Source organism: Phocoena phocoena, chromosome 16, assembly GCF_963924675.1.
Source record: "Phocoena phocoena chromosome 16, mPhoPho1.1, whole genome shotgun sequence".
Classification (NCBI taxonomy): Eukaryota; Metazoa; Chordata; class Mammalia; order Artiodactyla; family Phocoenidae; genus Phocoena; species Phocoena phocoena.
Genome location: NC_089234.1, coordinates 29,650,901 through 29,672,895, shown reverse-complemented (window position 1 = coordinate 29,672,895; position 21,995 = coordinate 29,650,901). Strand labels below are relative to the sequence as shown.

The window sequence follows — 21,995 nt, the reverse complement described above, 5'->3', positions numbered from 1 at the left end:
TCCATTGTATATTCTTGCCTCCTTTATCAAAGATAAGGTGACTGTATGAGTGTGGGTTTATATCTGGGCTTTCTATCCTATTCCATTGATCTATATTTCTGTTTTTGTGCCAGTACCATACTGTCTTGATTACTGTAGCTTTGTAGTATAGTCTGAAGTCAGGGAGCCTGATTCTTTCAGCTCTGTTTTTCTTTCTCAATATTGCTTTGGCTATTCGGGGTCTTTTGTGTTTCCATACAAATTGTGAACTTTTGTTCTAGTTCTGTGTAAAACGCCATTGGTAGTTTGATAGGGATTGCATTGAATCTGTAGATTGCTTTGGGTAGTATAGTCGTTTTCACAGTGTTGATTCTTCCAATCCAAGGACATGGTATATCTCTCTGTCTGTCGGTATCATCTTTAATTTCTTTCATCAGTGTCTTATAGTTTTCTGCATACAGGTCTTTTGTCTCCTTAGGTAGGTTTATTCCTAGGTATTTTATTCTTTTTGCTGCAATGGTAAATGGGAGTGTTTCAGATTTTTCATCTATTCCTATTCATTAGTGTATAGGAATGCAAGAGATTTCTGTGCATTAATTTTGTATCATGCTACTTTACCAAATTCATTGATTAGCTCTAGTAGTTTTCTGGTAGCATCTATAGTATCTTGTCATCTGAAAACAGTGACAGTTTTACTTCTTCTTTTCCAATTTGGATTCCTTTTGTTTCTTTTTCTTCTCTGATTGCCACGGCTAAAACTTCCAAAACTATGTTGAATAATGGTGAGAGTGGGCAACCTTGCCTTTTCCCAATGTTACTGGAAATGGTTTCAATTTTTCACCATTGAGAACAATGTTGGCTGTGGGTTTGTCATATGTGGCCTTTATTATGTTGAGGTAAGTTCCCTCTGTGCCTACTTTCTGAAGGGGTTTTCTCATAAATGGGTGTTGAATTTTGTTGAAAGCTTTTTCTGCATCTATTGAGATGATCATATGGTTTTTCTCCTTCAATTTGTTAATATGGTTTATCACATTGATTGATTTGCGTATATTGAAGAATCCTTGCATTCCTGGGATAAACCCCACTTGATCATGTTGTATGATCCTTTTAATGTGCTCTTGGATTCTGTTTGCTAGTATATTGTTGAGGATTTTTGTATCTATGTTCATCAGTGATATTGGCCTGTAGTTTTCTTTTTTTGTGACATCTTTGTCTGCTTTTGGTATCAGGGTGGTGGTGGCCTCACAGACTGAGTTTGGGAGTGTTCCTCCCTCTGCTATATTTTGGAAGAGTTTGAGAAGGATAGGTATTAGCTCTTCTCTAAATGTTTGATAGAATCTGCCTGTGAAACCATCTGGTCCTGGGCTTTTGTTTGTTGGAAGATGTTTAATCACAGTTTCAATTTCAGTGCTTGTGATTGGTCTGTTCATATTTTCTATTTCTTCCTGGTTCAGTCTCGGAAGGTTGTGCTTTTCTAAGAATTTGTCCATTTCTTCCAGGTTGTCCATTTTATTGGCATATAGTTGCTTGTAGTAATCTCTCATGACCCTTTGTATTTCTGCAGTGTCAGTTGTGACTTCTCCTTTTTCATTCTAATTCTGTTAATTTGAGTCTTCTCCCTTTTTTTCTTGATGAGTCTGGCTAATGGTTTATCAGTTTTGTTTATCTTCTCAAAGAACCAGCTTTTAGTTTTATTCATCTTTGCTGTCATTTCCTTCATTTCTTTTTCATTTATTTCTGATCTGATCTTTATGATTTCTTTCCTTCTGCTAACTTTGGGGTTTTTTTGTTCTTCTTTCTCTAATTGTTTTAGGTGTAAGGTTAGGTTGTTTATTTGAGATGTTTCTTGTTTCTTGAGGTAGGATTGTATTGCTATAATCTTCCCTCTTAGAACTGCTTTTGCTGCATCCCATAAGTTTTGGGTAGTCATGTTTTCATTGTCATTTGATTCTAGGTATTTTTTGGTTTCCTCTTTGATTTCTTCAGTGATCTCTTAGTTATTTAGTAGCATATTGTTTAGCCTCCATGTGTTTGTATTTTTTACAGATTTTTTTCTGTAATTGATACCTAGTCTTATAGCGTTGTGGTCTGAAAAGATACTTGATACAATTTCAATTTTCTTAGATTTACCAAGGCTTGATTTGTGACCCAAGATATGATCTGTCCTGAAGAATGTTCCATGAGCACTTGAGAAGAAAGTGTATTCTGTTGTTTTTGGATGAAATGTCCTATAAATATCAATTATGTCCATCTTGTTTAATGTGTTATTTAAAGCTTGTGTTTCCTTTTTTATTTTCATTTTGGATGATCTGTTCATTGGTGAAAGTGGGGTGTTAAAGTCCCCTATTATGATTGTGTTACTCTCAATTTCCCCTTTTATGGCTGTTAGCATTTGCCTTACGTATTGAGGTGCTCCTATGTTGGGTGCATAAATATTTACAATTGTTATATCTTTTTGAATTGATCCCTTGATCATTAGGTAGTGTCCTTCTTTGTCTCCTGTAATAGTCTTTATTTTAAAGTCTATTTTGTGTGATAGGAGAGTTGCTACTCCAACTTTCTTTTGATTTCCATTTTCATGGAATATCTTTTTCCATCCCCTCATTTTCAGTCTGTATGTGTCCCTAGCTCTGAAGCGGTACTGTTTTTTAGACTTGTTTTCAAGAGCAGGTTACTAGGCTTATAAGAGTCTTAAAACCCTCACTTTGGGAAGATAATTTAATTTAGTTGATTTTGTGGAAGCAGGTTCTACATATGAAGGAATACTCAGATTTCACTTATGCTTTATAAACAGCAAGCAGGCCCTTGGTAAAAATCATAAAATATTTGTGATTCATAACTCAAAATTATTTGCTGAGTTGTTTGCAAACTTTCCTTTCCTGTGGACTGTAATGGATTAGAATGTATCAAATTGTAAACCTTTCCCCTCTATTGTTGCTCTATCAAACATTTATTAGCCATATGAAAGAAAAATATATGAAGGTTGGTCATAAAATATGAAGGTTTCACATTGACAGTTGTGACAAGTATTGTCTCAATACATGTGACTCTCAACAGTAAATGTTTCAGTTGTCTACAGTAGAAATATGATGCAAACTACAAATGTGAGCCATGTATATAATTTAAAATTTCTATGAGCCACATTTAAAAAGGTAAAAATAAACAGGTAAAGTCAAGAACGTATTTTTAATATATCCAAAATATCATTTCAACATGTAATCAATATAAGAAATTATTAGTGAGATCTTTTATTTTTTGTATTGTCTTTGAAATTTGATGTGTATTTTATACATAAAACACATCTCAATTCAGACTAGCCATGTTTCTAGTACTCAGTAACCACATGTGGCTGGCAGCTACTGTGTTGGACAGTACAGGTCTACTGCAAAAAAGTCATTGCATCAAATCTTAGGGCCTTTCCTGAAATACATCTGTATTACTGTGTCTAACCCCTGTCTGATAGTGGTCTCTACCCTGCCCGCCCCCACTCCCCTCTCACAATCATGCTCTGATCCTCACTTTATACCATATTGTCTTCTCTTAGACATTTCCCCCTTCTGTGCCACGTATTCCTTTCTCTTTACCCTGTCAAGGCCCCCTTGAATGTTTTGTTGAAATTCTCAGGAGAAAACACCATTAATAGTATGGCCTGCTACCTCTCAGCCTACCTCCCCCAAAAATGTGTTGCCAGTAGACATGCAAGCTGATTCCAACAATATCAGTACCATGGGAGTATGAAACAAAGTTCTTCTCCTCTTAAGAAAAGTTAGGAGTCCCTGATAATAGTGGAGTCTTGAGTGTTATAGGAAAAACTAGTCAGGAGTATGTTACTTGTAGGCTTTATATCTATTTTCCCATGAAATGTAGAGTAGGAATTGTGTGTTTTGCTATTATTTACACTTTGCATTTAATCAGTATCAGAAGCTGAAGTGTTTAATAATTACCTCAAAAATGGGATGGAAGTATACAAGTTCAAATTTGCTGACCAGATTAGAGCAAAGGGCCATAATCAAATTTCCTTGCCAGACTATCCTGCCTCTCTTTTTTCTTCCTCTTTATAATCAGTTCTTATAGTTCCAAGGTATTTGTAGTTAGGCATTGTTTACCTCTCACAATGCATTATTTAGCCCCAATTTATAAATGCATGGACATGCAGTGGTTTGTTTGGTTTGGTTTTTGCAAAGTAACTCAAAAAGTCCATGCCAGAAATTAAAAAATGAAGCAAATAGTTCCAATGACAGTAGCATTAAAAAGTTAGAAATAAATTTAACAAAAGAAGTGTAAAACTTGTACCCTGAAACTACAACACATTTTTGGAAGAATTTAAAGAAGACCTGAATAAACATCCCATGTTTCTCTTCTTTAATATTGTTAAGATACTACCCAAAGTGATTAACACATCCAGCTCAATCCCAGCTGTCCTGTATTTTTTGCAGAAATTGACAAAATGATCCTCTGATTCATTTGGAAATGCAAGGGACTCAGAATAGCCAAAATGATTTTGAAAAAGAACAAAGTACGAAGACTCAAACTTCCTGATTTCAAAACTTATAAAACAACAGTAATCAAGACAGTGTGGCACTGGCATAAGGATGGACTTGCAAGTAATTGCAGATTACCCTCCTTTCTGGGGCTCTGAGTTATTCTAAACTGATACACCAGTCCACTCTAGGCTTTTAAGAATTTGTTAAACATTTAGCTGATATCTTCTTGCCCACTCATGTGGTGGCCACTTCTTCCCATGATCTGCCAGAGGCAAAACAGTTTATATATTCTGTTTCTCTTTGGAGGGACATGTCATCCTGTGGATTTCAATTTCCTTGTGTACTCTGTGTTGCATACTCAGCTGTATGGTAAACTCAAGAAAAGTTATGATTTTATAGGTCAGTTGGTCTTTTCTCATTGTTACGGTGTGAGGAATATTCTCTTCCTGATTTCTACATCCTAAGCAGGGTAGAAATAACATGGTGATTGGCCTATAATAGATTTAGCACCTAGTTAAAATATGTTTAAATTGGGTTGAAATTGAATTCTTACTTAGGTGACACGTAGTGTGCTAGCACTTACTGCATCATCTCATTTAATCTGCACACCATAGAATAGTAGAATTTTAAGTATTCTTCATTACTATTAATTCCTGTATTAACCTGCTTTATGGAAATTCCTTTAGGTAGCTCTCATACTAGGGAACTTAAATATAATTACTTGTGCCACTTACATTTGTCATAACAAATTTCTTTGTAAGCTACTGTCAACGAAAGGTAGACTAACAAAGTGTTTTTATTCTTAAAAATTTTGTTTTGTTTTTGTTCACTTTCAGAAACAAAACTATGGGTCTGATCAATAAGCTCAAATAAAACAAATGTTATTAATTCATCTCTTCAGCTATTTTCTGAAATTCATTTTCTAAGATGTGTTGTTCATAACTCACCACATTAATCAAAGTATTCCACAAGTATAATATAAGCTGGGTGATAGAGCCGAGTCATTATTGTGTTCGTGAACAGAGACAAATGATAAAGGTTAAGGAATAGGAACATGGAGACAAAAAGGATTGTTTATATATGGGAGGATATTTTACAATGCTCTGACTTGATGTAACAGTCACATATATGCTTCCTCCTCTCTAGTTATCAGGGAATATGAAGAATAGAGAAAGCATCCAAGAACCTATATTTGATTATTACAACCATGAAGTTCCTGATATTGACCTCAGTGATTGTGAATTCCCACATGTCATTGAAATTTATGACTTCCCCCAAGAATTTCGTACTGAAGATCTTCTACGGATTTTCTGCACTTATCAGTAAGTACTTGCAAATGATTGGGGATGTTAGGGAAGGTGGAATGAAGTTTTCTTAAAATGTCTTCTGAAAGATCATCTTTTTTGTTTTTCTATTTCCGGTGTTTACTTTAGCATCAAGTTTGTTTATTGTCTTTTCCAAGTCCATTAGAAATCCGTATCAAACCACTCTTCTTCTCAGTTCCTTTAAAAAATGCTAAATAGTCTTTCTAGACCCCATTTTAGCATTTAAGAAGAATGTCATCAATAATGACTTTGGAATCTGTCTTCATGGTACATTTATTCCATTTATATTTATTGTAATTATTGATATATTTGGATGTATGCCTGCCATCTTTTTTTGTGTGTTTACTTGTCCCATCTTTTTCTCTTTTCTCTTGCCTTCTTTTGGATTGATGAGGTATTTTTTTCTCCTTCCATATTTTTGGGAAATGATCCTGTTTCTATTGTTTGGTGGTTACTTTAGAAATTATAAAATGCCTGCTTAATTTATCAATGGCTAAAGTTAATATTTTTACACTCTTTCCAAACATTCTAAGGGTTTTAAACTCCATTCCCCAATTCCATTCCAGTGTCTCACGAACCTCCAACTAATACGCTATTGTGATTTAGTATTTTGAATCTTTTTTTCTTTTTAAATTCCATTTGATGTTATATTATTGTTTTATATTATCAGCATTCAGATTCATCCACTTTCTGTATTCTTCATTTATACCTTCTTGCATCTTATACCTTTCATCTGAAATCTTTTTCCTCCTGCATGAAACATGTTCTTTAGTATTTAATTTAGTAACAGTCTCTGGTAACACACTCAGTTGGGTTTTGTTGTCATCATCGTCGCTGTTTCTTAATGGCTTTATTTCAGCTTCATTCTTGAAAGACATTTTTGCTGGGTAGAGAATCCTAGGTTGGTAATTGTTTTTCTCAGAAACTTGAAAATTTTATTCTGCTTTCTCCTGGCTTTCTTAGTATAGGATGAGAAGCCAGCTGAAAGTCTGACTATTGCTTCTGAGAGTAATCTGTCTTTTCTCTTTGGGTGCTCTTAATGTTTTCTCTTTGTCTTTGGTATTGTACATTTTCAGTATGATGTGGCTTTGTGTTTCTTTTGTTATTATTATTATTGAGCTTGTATTTTTCATTGGTTTTGGAGAAGACTAGACATTCTCTCTTCAAATATTGCCTCTGTACTAGTCTCTTTTATATTCTCTAAGATGCCAGTTAAACGTAGATTAAACCTTCTCATTTAATCCTTGTGTTATCTCTTTCATATTTTCCATTTCTTTGTCTCCATTACATGCTGAGTAATTTTTTTAGCTCTAATTTCCGCTTTCTGATTTCTTCAGCTGTGTTTAATTTGCTGTTAAATCTGTCCATTGAATTTTTAAATTTCATTTTATGTTTCTCATTTTTCAAAGTTCTCTATTTTTCAAATCTGCATGGTCATTAGTTTCTTTTTTTTCTCCAAATATTTTCAAGAAGTATATTGAACATAGACCTTCTATAGTCTATGTCTGGTAATTTCTTTACCTTAAGTCCTTTTAATTCTCTTTCTGCAAATTCTCACTCATAGTGCCTTGCTTCTTTTTTGGAGGTTTAGTTACTTTTCTAAAAAACTGTACAGCTGACCATTTCCTTTGGAATTTTGCTTATGAGAATTGAGGCTTACAGTAAAAGAAGAGGATATCTCCTGAGAGGATATGTGTTTTCTTCTGCTGGGCACCAAGGGCCCTACAGTCCAAAAGAGCTGTAAATTAAATTATTGATTTGAGGTTATTCTGACCACCGAGATAGAAATAGTCAAGTAGAGAATGATAAAAAAATGATCGTTATACGTCTCAACCAGTTTATTTTAACAGTACATATAAATGTCCATTTACTTGCCAGTCTTTGATGTGGTGCCAAGGCCTTTTTTTTTTTAAGTAACTAGTCTGTTGATGGCAGACTATCTTCTATTGAGTTCTTATATGTCACCCTGATATCACCTGTGTCTTCCAGCAAGAACTTTAATGTCCCTTCAGAGTTACCTGAGTGCAAATTCCTTATAGGTTAAAATGTTTTTTCTCTCTCTCTCTTTGTAAAATTTTTTTTGGCTGTGCCGCATGGCTTCCAGGGTCTTAGTTCCCTGACCAGGGATTGAACCCAGGCCACAGCAGTGAAAGTGCCAGGTCCTAACCACTGGACCACCAGGGAATTCCCTCTCTCTCTCTCTCTTTTTTTTTTTTTTTTTAAGCTCTTTTGCCCAAACATAATTGATAATAGCTGTTTTGGTTTTTTTAGTGACTTTATCTTTCTCTAGTCTTCCAAACCATAGACACAACTTTTCTTTTTCACACTCATATTTCATCATTTTAATTTTATTTAATACATTAAATTATGTAGTGAAAATGTAAATTAAAACTGATATAAGTGGGTTTGAGAATAATTGCACTACCTCTTATATATGTATGTAATTCATACATATGTATGAGAAGGTAAAAGAGTCAGAAGTATACCTCTGTATCTTTAGCTTATAAGAAAAAATAAGCTTCAGGAATAAAGAAATAATCCCAAAAATAAGTTATTAAGAAAAAGATTTTCAGGGTCTGGAAGAAAGTCATTACCAAGAAGGGATTATACTTTAATGCTCCAATCCTGACATTAACAATGAACCAGATCTAACAATGAACCAGGTCTATTGTCTGATATACAAATTTAAAGTTAAAATTCAGTTCATGTACATCTTGAATTAGGGTATAGCTCCCAACTTTTCCTTAAGGGTTAGATAGTAATTATTTTAGGCAACTCTGCCATCGTTGCACAAAAGTAGCCATAGCCAACAGGTGTGGCTACAGACAATGAGTGTGGCTGTATTCATTGAAACTTTATGTACAAAAACAAGCACCCTGTTTTTTTGTAAAGCTCTAGAACAGGCAAAACTAGTAGCCAGGTATCTCACTTAAATTTTGTTGGTTGAGGGGACAGGAGTAGCACTTATCAGTTATGTAACTAAAAGAGAGGAGGAGTGACTAGATCATGGAGGACAGTTAACACTCTCTGCCATAGATCTTACACTAAACATATAGTGTAGATTCATTACAATTATGTTAAGACTCGGTATCAGGGTCTGTTCCAGATAAAGTGCATAATAGGTTTTAAAAAGCATCAATGAGATTAAATCCAAAATTAGAACTACCTTAGGTTGTCATTAATAATGATGACTTTTAAGACCAAGGATTGATTTTGTTGATGTCTGGAATTTCCTGAAGATTAGTTATTTCTTAAGAATTATTAACTTCCCTTGCTTTGTTTCTTCCTAATCTTACCTGCAGATCATTTTTCCATGAAACAGGAAAACATTCTCAAAAGGGGAAAAAATTTTAAAGGGTTATGAAATTCTGAAGTCTAAAAGGCCCTCCAGAGCCCATCTAAGTTTTTCTCTTTCTTTTGTCAACTATCTTATAATACAGACTTCCACTGTTGAACTTTCTCATAGTCTTCAACCCCTGTGGTCATTTTACGCCATGGTCAAACTGACCCTTACATTCAGGAAATTGTCTAACTAACCTTCAAAGCCTCTTTATTCCTTTTTCCTTCAAAGGAAATTTTTTCTTGACTAGTTGTTAAAGAGGGAAGATATTTTAGCAGTTGCCTTTTTTTTCCTTTATAGTGCTTTATAAAAAAAAAGAAAAGGTCATGGTGCAAAAGCGTATAATAATAATGCCTGTTGAGTCAAACACCAGAGTCAACTTCATATTTTAATCACATCTTCATCAATATTAATCATCTTCCTGATGAATATTGCTATTAATAATAAAAAATAATGGGCACTATTCATTTATTAGATGTCCACTAAGTGCTCAACATGGTGCCCTTTACCTTGTCATGGATGATCTCACTTCCGTCTTCACAGCAACTCTGTTATGAAGGAACTGTACCCATCTCTACAGATGAGCAGACCTAGCTTACAGAGAGTTTAAACCCGCCCATGGTCTGAAGGTGGCAGAACCTGAGTTTCCCTTTCTTACTTCACTTCTACAACTGGAAAGAAAGACTAGGTCAGCCTCTCTGATTAGAGTTGTCCCTTTTCTCCCTTATTTGATTGATTGATTGATTGATTGATTGATTTTGCTTTGAATGACCTGTCTCCCTCTTCCTCTCTGTCTTGTCTCTGTCCTTGAGCCTACATTTGCATTAAATCCAGGTGACCTTCCCTGCCTACCTCCTCCTCTAATATTCTTCTACCCCTCCTATGCTTCCTCATTCCACCTCTTCTAGTTCCAGTCCCCTAAAAACATCTCTTGTAAATAGTGTGATAAATACTTTACCTCCCCAGGGAACATGTGAGGATTAATTAGTTGATGTCTGTAAACTGGCTTACAGTGTAAAATACTCCCAGGTAGTTTTTTATGATGGTATTATTGCTTTTAAAGTTCAGTGGCTTCTTCTGTACCCCAAGCCATTTTGTGTGTCATTATCCCCATTCCACCTGTGTGCTTGTTGAGTGTTTCTATCTCATCATGAAATGCTTTATGAGACTATTTGAAAGATGTTTTTTAAAAGTAAATTTTATTTTAAGGAATAAAATTCTGTTCTTTTGTTGCAGAAAGAAAGGATTTGATATTAAATGGGTGGATGATACACACGCCCTAGGAGTATTCTCCAGTCCAATTACAGGTATTCACCCAATGGATTTCAGTGTGCTTGTTGTCCGTTTTCTCCTACTTTCTCCTACAAGTAGTCTCCTAAGGACTGCTTGTCCTTATTTGCTTTCTGTTCCAGCCACCTGACATTTTATTCAGTCAATACAGATAATTGGCAGGTAGAGGTTTTTGAGGCATGTTACTTTGGTACCCATTTGCTCCCCCTCTCCCTTTTTATCCTAATCCAATGGTATTTGGAGAGAGAGCTCCTTCCAAGGTTATTTGCTGCATAGCTGTCAGTTATGATAGTGCATAGACAGATTATAGGTAAAGATTTAAGAAACCAGTATGACTAAATCTTAAAATATTTTTGATTCTACCCCCCTCCCCGACAAATGAATTTGCAGTAGCCCTTTAACCTGTCCAGTGAGCATTTGTAATACCTACTTTCTGAATATATGATTTAGCCTTTTCACTTATATCATTGGCCTCATGATAGATCTGATGCAGAGGCATTCAAAGAAATTAGAGATGTTGATTCCTGTCTGAATCACCTAAAATAGGGGTCTGCAGACTTATTCTGTAAAGAGCCAGATAGTAGATATTTTAGGGTATAAGGTTTCTGTCACTACTTAACTCTTGTGTTGTAGCCAGAAAGCATCCCTAGACAGTATGCAAATGAATGAGCATGGCTCTGTTTCAGTAAAACTTTACAGAAACAGGTGGTTGGCTGGATTTGGTCACAAAGCCATAGTTTACTGATCCCTGTTCTAAAATAATCGCTGCCATTTTGTTCCTTACGGATTTTCTAGAGCTTACCATTTCTTTTGCTCATGATGAAAAATAAAGCATAACATCTAGGAAATACTTTTAAGAACTAGCCTTAAATTTTTTTTTTACATCACTCTTCTTCATGTCTTCTACTTCTTTATATTTATTCTCTTAACAGCTCGTGATGCTCTGGGTAGTAAACATACCATGGTGAAGATCCGGCCCTTGTCGCAGGCCACGAGAGCAGCCAAGGCCAAAGCTAGAGCTTATGCTGGTAAGCCTATAATCTCAGGAGCTTCTTCTTGTTGATAGTGGTGGTATTGTTTTTTCCAGCACTTGTATAGCATCCAGAGTTCTAAGGACATATCACTTTTATTTTTAGTGTTAAAGGAAATATTATTTTAAGGAGAAAAGGCTGTGTTGGAAATATAGCACTGGAGTAGCCACTTGGAGAGAGTGGGAGATACTAACTGCAAGCAATGCAGCAACCATTTTCTGATGACATCCTTATCTAGTTTACCTCTGTGTTTAGCTGTTTGATAGAGTCACTGTAAGAAATTGTGTTAATACAGATAATGAAGGCAGGGTTGTTTGTGCTTTGCCATGTTAACTTCCTCTGCTCTTCATCTATCAGGCTTGTATTAATTACTGCTGATACAGCCCTTGTTAGTCTATTTGGTATGTTAATTACTGAGTTAAATCACTTGGAGCTAGAGTGCTTTTTCTTCCTTACTCCCTCCTGCTCCCTCCCTTTCTCCCATTCAGAGTTTCTCCAGCCAGCAAAGGAGCGTCCTGAGACTTCAGCAGCCCTAGCCAGAAGGTTAGTCATCAGTGCCCTTGGGGTTCGAAGTAAGCAAAGCAAAACCGAACGGGAAGCAGAACTTAAGAAACTGCAAGAAGCCCGCGGTGAGTTTAAGTTGATGGTGTTTTCTTTAGTCCCTTTAGAGTTCACTATAAGGCATGTGTTAAAAAAAAAAAGAATGAAGCCCATTCCATTTTGGCATTTCCATTTCCTAGAAGCCTCCTACATACATTGGAATTGTTTTCATGCCTTATATTTAGGAGGAAGACATTTTAGAATTTGTCTGCCTGTTCCACACCAAGGCATCTTAATCCATGTTCCTACTGTTGTTTTCCAAGAGATAGGTTCAGTCCTTTTAGCTTATCCATGGCTATTTCTATAGTTCTTGCTCCCGACTCTCAGAAAAATATTCCTATGAAGACATAATAGTCTCCCAGGCAGAAAACATTATTTGCTGTGGTTTTACTGGGCCATGATTGCCATGATATTATCAGATGGTTTAGATCTTAGATAGAAGACAAATTAAGGAGAAGCCAGCATCTGACATTGATGATAATAACTGTAGAAGGTAATTTTTTCTTTAAAGACAGTCCTGAGTGGCTCCATTAGAGCACATCCAGGTTAGCCTAATCTTCTGATTATTTTCCAGTACTTAAGAGTCCTCAGAATATTTCAACTGATCCACAAGCAGGGTTTTTCTTTCCCTATAGTTTGTAGTTGAGGTTAAATGTCTCTCTCCCCTTTATAGGCTGTTGACTTGTACGTAAAGGCTTGGGACTCCGGTTAGCACTTAAGTGCTTTTTATCAGCCTTCAGGCTTTAGACAGTCTGATTGCCTTAGCCCTCGATCTGTGGAATCTGTGAAGACAATTTATTCTGAAAATTCCACTTACCGAAAAGTAACTTCATTTTTCCATTAAACGAATGGAAGTTTCAAACTCCTTGTTTATTGCCGGTCTAACAAGGCCATTAATACTTCCTGTCCACTCTGCTTTGGTGATAGCAGGCAGCTTGCAGACCCTCAGCTGCACTGGCCAGATAACCAGTGACAGAGGGTGTCATGGCAGGTGCTAGAGTTTCAGAGTTGAACCCAACTCATTTTTGAAACCTTAATGATTATAATGAGGCAGTTTTGATTTTTTCCATGCATTCTTGACTGAAAGGCTTCCTACAGACTATAGAAACAGGGGAAGATTCCTCTGGTTTTTATATATGGCACTGTCAGAGCTAGATTAAAGTAGAATGTGCAGTGTCCTTAACCCTTTATTAATTGGTTATCTCTGAGGAAAATGATTTCTCTGTGATAACCACAGTTATCTCAGAAAATCAAAAGAGGGTAATAACAATGGTATCTATAAAAGGAGATGTGATTCTTTTTGCAATGTTTCCTGCTTCCCTATGTGTGTAATATCACTTGTATTTCTACAGGTACTGCAATAATAGTTTTGTATGGCTATCACTTGAGTATCCCCCTCTGTTTCTCTGTAGGCACATCAGCATACTGTTCCACTTGAATTTGTTTTAAATGCTCAGCTATGCAAAGGACATTTCAGTGATGAAATTAAAAATGAGGCTGTTGGCTAAGTGGGTACCCTGTTACTTACTTTTTTAAAGAAGGCGTTTAGTTGTGAATAGAGACCCACGGTGGTAAGTTTCTCCTATCCATTGGTCCTGAATCTTTACAGGTTATAGAGGACTCTTCCTTTATTATGTTTCAGAACTCTCCCATTCTTTATATCTGAGAAAATGCGTATGGAAAATTCCTGATATAGCTTTCTGGCTTCTTTATGCATTGAGCATATACTTTTGTAATTGCATGGAGCCCAAGACTTCTCACTTAAAGATTTTTTTTCTGTGGAAATTAAAAGTACTGTTTAGGTATTAAACAGAACAGATACTTCTGTTCCAGTTCTTCTTCCACTGGAGGGAAAGGGGTCAGTACAGCATAGGAAATAACATTATAGACTCTGGAATCAGACTGCCTGGGTCTACATCTAAGCTCTGCCATTCACTGGCTATGTCACCTTAGGCAAATTACTTACTCTCTGGAGGCCTGTTTCCTCATCCATAAAATGGAAATCAAGTGAGATAATCCACAAAAGATACTTAGTCATCTTTAAAACCGATAGGAACACTCTCCCTCCTGTTTCTCTAGGCCTATAATAAGTGTGTGATAAATATGAGCTGCTGCTGTTTTTAGTGATAGTAGCAAAATATCATTTTATGGTGAGTCCAGCACAGATTCCAGTACATATTTTTTTCTTGTCATTACTCTTTTTATTTTCAATTGCCTGTGATACACTATCAACTACATTTGGAATTCACTGTGTACCTACCCTGTGCAAGGCATTGTGCTCCCTAATTAGGAGAGTTAGAGAAACGGCAAGATGTTGTTCCTCTCCTTAAGACTTGCAGTCTGGTGGGGATATCTGCCTTGAGTAAGAAAGAAAGTATGAACCTGATACTTTAAGCAGTTGTTTCTCCTCTCTTTTCAGTTCTGAAGATTTTAAGATTAAAAGCCACATAGAGGTTTTTGCAATTAAAAGGATTGGAAGGAAATTCCTGGCAATACAACATGTTATGATAACTCTGGATGGGGATGGTATTATCTCCAGTTTAGAGCTGGCCCAGAGAGGTGAAGTAGCTGGTCTAAGGTCACCCAGCTGGTAAATTGAAAGGAGACATTTGAACCTAGGCCTCTCTAATTAAAACCCATGTTCCTTTTATAATAGTGTAATCCCTTTTGAAGGAGTTTTGGGGTAATTAACATTTTTTTCCAAAAAAAAAAAAACATTTTAAGGTCTTCAGGAAATAAAATATGACAGGCTTCTTTTTAGTTATCCTTTCCAATGGTTAGAGCTTTTACTGTCAGAAAATTCTTCCATAGGTCTAACTTAAATCTGTACAACAGTTTCCTCTTCTTTTTTATTTAGTAGAAATTCAGGAACATATGGACATCATTCTGTTCTAACAGCCTTTAACTGTAAAGATCAGGGCAGATCATTTAGGAGTGAGAGGATCTGGGCTATAATAGAGTTTTTGCCATTAACTAGCTATATGACCATGGGCAATTTTCTTATACTTCTCTGTGCCCCAGTTTCCAACAAAGTGAAAGCAATGCCTGACTTACCTAACCATGGAGAATTTTTTGAGCAACATAAGTTAACATGTATAAAAATGTTTAAAAGGTGCTTTACGTATTTAGAATACTATTATTTATGTGACTCTTGGGAAATTAGTATTCATTATAATAATATAAGCCAGTAATGACAAATGTGTACTATGTACTGTTGCTCCCCATTCATTATCCATGACAGACAGTGCTAATCAGTCATGACACTCTTGATGAGTTTTGACTTGACCGTAGCCAATAGATCAGAATTAGCATAGAAATAGAAATCGAAATCTTTGTGCCATCCTGATATAGGTACTTTTATTAATAATACTATAGAATAATTTCCTAGCCTTTCTTTTTCCCACTTCAAGAGTTCTGCTGTCTGGCACAGTGCCTAGTTCATAAAGAGATACTCAGTGTGCATATTCATTGACTGAATACATGAATGACATTTGTTACTCTTAATTTTTCTTCATATGTCTTATTTCACTCATGATTCTACTCTGAACCCTTTCAAGTCCTCCATGATTTTCTTTATAAAATCCAGCGTTGAACATTACATATGGAACCCTTCTAATTATTGAATTTGGAATTTGGGATTTTGAGGTATAAATACTTTCCTGATAACTTCCTTTACCCTACTTTGGTCTTCTTACCCTTTTATTGAGAAGTCTTTGTCTTAATCCTTAAAAAGGAGATTAAGAAATTAAAGCTACTCTGGGGAGAATCGAGAAAAAGGAAGTACTCAAATCATTTTAAGCAAATCATATTTTATATATCTGGAAAATAAGAGCTTTAGTCACAAGTCCCTGAGTGTGAGGAACAGATAGATCTTTTAGTCTAGCAGAGCGCATGACAGATTAGAACTATACTAAGAGTGGGAAATGAAAACATAGATCGTCCTTGAGTACTTTGTATTTGACTTAATCACGTTTTAAATCAAGGATTCACACTAAATGATAAAACCACATTTTAAAGACCAGACTCAGGAATACGTGTAAAATTTCCCCGTGTTCCACTTATCAGAACATTTGATTCCCACCTAAAGTTGGAATCAAAGTTTTCAGAATAAGCCACTCTCATTTTCAAAGCCTGCCATAATTTTATTTCATAACTTTGTTCCATTTTATTCTTGGGGGGTATATGATTAATTGGCTGGTTCTGAAAGGCCATCTTTTGGGTCATAGGCCTGAGAGGCAGAGTTATGTAAACAATAATTTGATCCCTTAGTTTGATTAATGAAATCACTGAGAACTTAAAAGTAAAATCATCTCTATAGGATACTTAGTCAACTGTAATAAAAATTTAATCACAGTCAGCTGCCTTCTGAAATCCTTTTTAGGAATTCCATTATTCTGCCTTCAAGAACAGTGCTGCGTTGCTGACTCATAATCTAGGTCTTACGGCATTTTCTTGGTGTCTTTTCTCCCTGGACGTGAAGTTCCCTTCATTTCTAACCACATTTCCTTTCATTTTAATCTGACCTTTTTCTGTGGGATGCAGTATTTATCCATATTTTTGGTGTCACCTGCTGTTTAGTAAACTTACGTCTCTGGCATATATCAGAGATGAAAATGTTTATGGACTGACTGACCATTTCACCAATTATTGCTGAGTAAATAACACGTGTTATACTTAATGCATTGATAATCATTCCACCCTCTAGAGTTAAATGCTCCCTTAACACTTACGTGAGCCAGACTATTTTTTCCCAGTATATTAATGATTAATACATACTTGGTAAGCCTGAAATCTAAAACGAAGAGGTTATTTATGTTACCTCTCCTTGATCTACCAGGTCTGTCAGTCCGTAAAAGAAGGCAGTTAGGTTAGTTTGACCAGACTTGTACTTCAAGTCTTCAGGTTGATTATTACTCTGTAGGTGGCTACAAGTGGATTTTGTGATGATTTTTCTTCATTATTTTCTTAGGTGTAGAAGTAAATTTTGAAGGTTTTAATTTCCATCCCTTTTCTTTATTTTTGTAAACACGACACCAAACTGGCCCCTTTTTCATCTTTAGCACTTTCTGTTCCCTCAGTGAGAAGTCAACTTATTTAATGTAATCATTTCTGCCAATTTATATATTGTACTGAGAAATAAAAGTCTTCAGGGCCAGCTTACGTTAGTGCTTTAGGTTAGTCATTTCATGCTGACACTATATTCTTCTTTAGTTCCTTGCCCTTATGGCTGCTGTTGGGCTTTCTCTTACTTTTTGTAATTGGTGGAGTTAAAGTTAATAGGAGCTTTTTTAATACAGTCTGCCAGCTGTTACCTACTTTCTTTTCTCTTTGATAAAGGGGAAACATGTTTATTCTTTATCTTTTGCAAAATACTTTTTTTCTCCCACATTTGTTCCTTTTCTGTGTAAATATTTTCAGATCCTCTCTTCAGAGGTCAGGACAGTAGAAAGTATGCTGATTTAAGAATTAAGGACCTGGATTCCAGCTTCAGGTTTTCACTGATTATGTAATCTTAGGCAAGTTACTTAACACCTCCAAGCTTCCATTTTTTTCTTTAAGATGAAGAAAATATTTTTAGGTCTCATCCTAACCTGTATTTCTGTATTCTGTTCATGTTCTATATTTATAAATTTAAGCCTCACATTTTCACTATTTCTTTGTGCTTCTCAGTTTGTCTCTCTGTTCTTGCTGACTTTATCATATGGTTTACCACCAGAATTTCCTCTTATATTTACATATATTTGGTAATACAGATCTACAGTCTTTTGTTGGAAAGCATTAGTGTAGGAAATGTTTCAGAATTCTAAACTTTTCCAATTTTAGAAAGATAATATATTAATACATGTTTCATAACACCAAAATCGAACACATTAGCGTTAATATTTGTGTGGCCTTATGTCCTTTCAGGTTATATTTACCACCAAAGGAGTTTTGACCCCAAACTTTTTAAAAAACAAAAAACTTTTTTTTTCAGTGCTACTTCGATTTTGAAATCGTGGATTATGGACCAGTCATTCGTTTTTCTACTGCTCCCGGATTTCTTTTCCTAAAGCTTTCCATATTGCCTCTCTGGTTTAAGTTTCTGAGTTTATTGAAAAATCTGAGTTCTAACAATTCACTTTTCTAGTTTCTTCACTTTTTCTTGGAACCCAGGACCACTTTTTGATTGTTTTCATCCAAGGTTGCCTTTGCCTTTAGATCCTCTCCTAACTTTTCTCTGTTTGTAAGAATCAGAACCACAGTCAGGCTTCCTAAGAAATCCCAGAATCCTTTAGACAAGCCAGTTATCCTTCGTGCTATCTCCCTGGAGAATCTCAACCCAATTTAAGCCTGCCTTAAAGCTGAGTCACATGACACTGAGCCTTCAGTTTGGAATTTACTGACCCCCATTTTTTGCCTTTTGTAACTTTGCTGCTATTTTCAGATAATGCCACAAGATGGTGCCCAAATAGCAGCAAATTTCTCTTTCTCACATTTCCAAGTGCCAGTTAGCTTCCTTATCAAGTTCTTTGCCCTTAAAGTTGAGTCAAATACAGTATAGGAATTCCGTAAGGGATTCTGCTGATTTGGAAAGATATGTCAGAATAGCAAGAATTAACTCTAAACTCACCTTGATTTCTGTAATCCCCCTGGTTCATGACTTGCAAAATCTTTTAGTCGAAATAATTGCCTTTGGAAGGAAGCACTTAGGCTTAATCATCTACATTTTATGGTGTCAAGATCAATGACTGACTAGCCATGAAATTAGAACTGGTATTGTGGCACCTAGTGAAGTACTTGGGTCACCACACCGTGTATGGTCTTTATTGTCTCAGGTATTGGTGAAAGTGTTAAATGGAAACTAAGCTTCTGTGTTAAAATTTGAAGATGGATTGCCCAGATTTATGCATTTTTTGTTTTTAGAAACAGTTCTTAGTTTCCCTCCATTATATGTGGTCATTTTTCCATGTTGGAATTGGTGTTCCAGAAGATTCCTGGCTCCTGAAAGTGCTCTGAAAATATTGAAATTTGATTTTCCTGTGAAATTTTTTTTTTTTTTTTTTTTTTGTAGAATTGTAGTAGAGAGATATGACTAAAGCCCAGTGGCTACTATTTCCATTTGAGCAAGAAAGTAGAAGAAAAATATTGAAACATATTCTTGATGCCTGTTGAAATATGTATATAGATCAGTAGACTGGGAATAATGGGCAATTTTACTGAAGCACTAACACAGTTTAGAAAGATAATTAAAATAAATATATTATCAGCAAGACAAAAATCTGGATCCTGCTCGGTTCTGACTTATTCCATATGCTTTTTATTTCTGTTAGCCACAGATCTTTCTCTATTTATTATATAGTAAGAGAAACATTGTTCCCACTTACAAAGCACTTGGAAAGTTAAAGATATTGACTCTTGGAATCAGGTAAGAGAAAACTAGGGAATTCACCTGTCTCATGATTAAAGTTCGCCTTGTAATTCAGATTAAGCGAAAGTCACTGGTTATGTGAAGTTATACTTAACCATCTTAACACTGCCCTTATTTTCAGAGAGAAAACAATTGGAAGCCAAGCAACGGGAAGACATCTGGGAAGGCAGAGACCAGTCTGCAGTTTGAACATCATTTGATGACAGGGATAATTCCAGGAATTCAGAAAATATTTCCAGTCTTCAGAGGATTTTTCCAGAGCTCTGTGTACATGCAGACGTGCACGTTAATGAAAGAAAGAGATAAGCCATCAAGACAAGGGCTGATGAGGTATAGGAGGAAGACAGACTCCTGTTTGTCTTCACTCCTAAGTGCAGTTCTTTGGAACTGCCTTAACTGTGTTGGACGTGGAAGGAAGCCATCAGCTAGGAAGAAACTTGGAAGATGTGACTTCCAGGAGTCCTCTGGACAGGGCAAGTCACACTTCCAAGATGTTTTAAGCAAATGCAAAACAGAGGATTCAAACCTGTGATGATAGGAGATTAAGGCACCGCAAAGGCAGGGTGTTCCTTAGTACCTCACAAAGCTGAGAACAGCAGTATTGCAGGGGGCGGGTGAGGTCGGCGGTCAGAGGGGAGGGAGCTGTTAGTACAAGGAGATGGAACGGTATCTGGAGTGCTTGGTATTCACAGAATCTGCACTGCCGCTTCCAGAACCCCAGAGGTGGTGAACTGCAGCAGGTGTAGGTATTTGGACTCCAGAGCTTGTACTAAGCTGAGTGCCTGGGGCTGCTGCAGCCGCATGGCAGCCTGGGGCACGCCCGCTTCATTCCTTACAGGAAGCCGGTCTTGGGAGCTGTGTGCCAGTTCCAGTTTAAGCAGTACTACCACGTTGTAAGAGAAAGACATTAAAGCCCATTTTATGACATACATCACTCTGCTCTTGGTCAGTTTTGTCATGCCCCTAAAGAAATTAGAGAGCAGTTCTTCCCTTATCTTCACCCCTGTAATGCTGTGCATGGATTCGGTGGGTCTGTTGGTTTTATTGATGAGCAGTAGACTGCTGCTCACCTCTGTGCCCCAGAGTATACTACAGAGTACTCTCCTGGGATTGGTCTACAGAGCACTCTCCTGGGATTGGTCTACAGAGCACTCTCCTGGGATTGGTCTACAGAGCACTCTCCTGGGATTGGTCTACAGAGCACTCTCCTGGGATTGGTCTACAGAGCACTCTCCTGGGATTGGTCTACAGAGTACTCTCCTGGGATTGGTCTACAGAGTACTCTCCTGGGATTGGTCTACAGAGCACTCTCCTGGGATTGGTCTACAGAGCACTCTCCTGGGATTGGTCTACAGAGCACTCTCCTGGGATTGGTCTACAGAGTACTCTCCTGGGATTGGTCTACAGAGTACTCCTGGGATTGGTCTACAGAGCACTCTCCTGGGATTGGTCTACAGAGCACTCTCCTGGGATTGGTCTACAGAGCACTCTCCTGGGAATGGTCTACAGAGTACTCTCCTGGGATTGGTCTACAGAGCACTCTCCTGGGATTGGTCTAATGTGGTGGCTCCTCTCCCCTTCTTGTCCTCTTTGCACATCCCCACCCCACCCTCTTGCCTTTTGCCATTTTTGTCCAATCTGACATCCTGCAGGAGGCCTCTGGCACACAGCATGTTCTTGGTATGATCTTCTCCGCCTTTGCCAGAGGCATTTGGCAAAAGCCATACCAGCTCGTCCATTATAGTGAAGAGCAGCGAGTCAAACACACACCTCTGGGCAGTAAGAGATTTCCTAAAAGACGTGGACAAGTCAGAGCAGTCAGCTCAGGCTTTATCCTTCTCATATCTGCATTCTCAGTGTTTTTGAAGAAATCGTAGTGGTAGACCTCCAGATGCTGAGAGAGCAAGAAATGATGTCTCATTGTGCTTTCAATGAGGGCAGCAGCCTCATTTTTGTATGATTTAGTGCCCATGACAATGATGGATTATTAGCATTGCCTAGAAGATGGTGTAGTGGGGCCCCGTCCAAACGTTCCTCAAATGACACTGGCCGTGGGTCTTGATCCCTGCCACTGTTTCGGTCTTAGAGCCCTCTTACAGTTCCTCAGCATTGTTTTTCTCATCCTTTGTCTGTTCTGAAACTGTCCCTTGTTCATGTTCAATACCTCCATTCCAAGTTTGGAGGGGTCGTTAGGTCCTCTCGACCCTCTGCCCCAGCACTGCTTAGGGCAGCTGGCTGTACAGCTTGTGCTGTCATCGTAGAACAGAGGGAAGTCTGTTTGAACAGTATGGCTGCATTTGAAAGGAAATGCAGGAAACTAGCCAGGTTTCATACTGAACAGTATACCTCTGAGGTAGACCTTTGCTCTGTTTTGATTCTTCAAGGCTGAGAATGGCCTTGGGTGGTAAAAAAAAAAAAAAAGTGATTGTTCCTATCACTTTCCTTTGAGGGCGCTTCCCCTTTCTGGCAGCATTTTGGCTTCCAAGGGCATTGTTAATGGTAACACATAGTCCCGTGTTTATTACCCAGTTTTCTTGT

General features: G+C 37.0%; 1 protein-coding gene across 1 annotated transcript in view; it reads left to right on the top strand.

The window, feature by feature from the left end:
• R3HCC1L (R3H domain and coiled-coil containing 1 like) overlaps positions 1-20,383 on the top strand; it is a 33,556-nt gene extending 13,173 nt beyond the window's left edge. Inside the window, exons 2-6 of the mRNA XM_065894337.1 lie at positions 5,610-5,785; positions 10,365-10,435; positions 11,351-11,446; positions 11,938-12,078; positions 19,579-20,383. Of these exons, the coding sequence (XP_065750409.1) occupies positions 5,610-5,785; positions 10,365-10,435; positions 11,351-11,446; positions 11,938-12,078; positions 19,579-19,646 (552 nt within the window). The 3' untranslated portion in view covers positions 19,647-20,383. The remainder of the gene's footprint in view (positions 1-5,609; positions 5,786-10,364; positions 10,436-11,350; positions 11,447-11,937; positions 12,079-19,578) is intronic.
• The last annotated feature ends 1,612 nt before the right edge of the window (positions 20,384-21,995 follow it).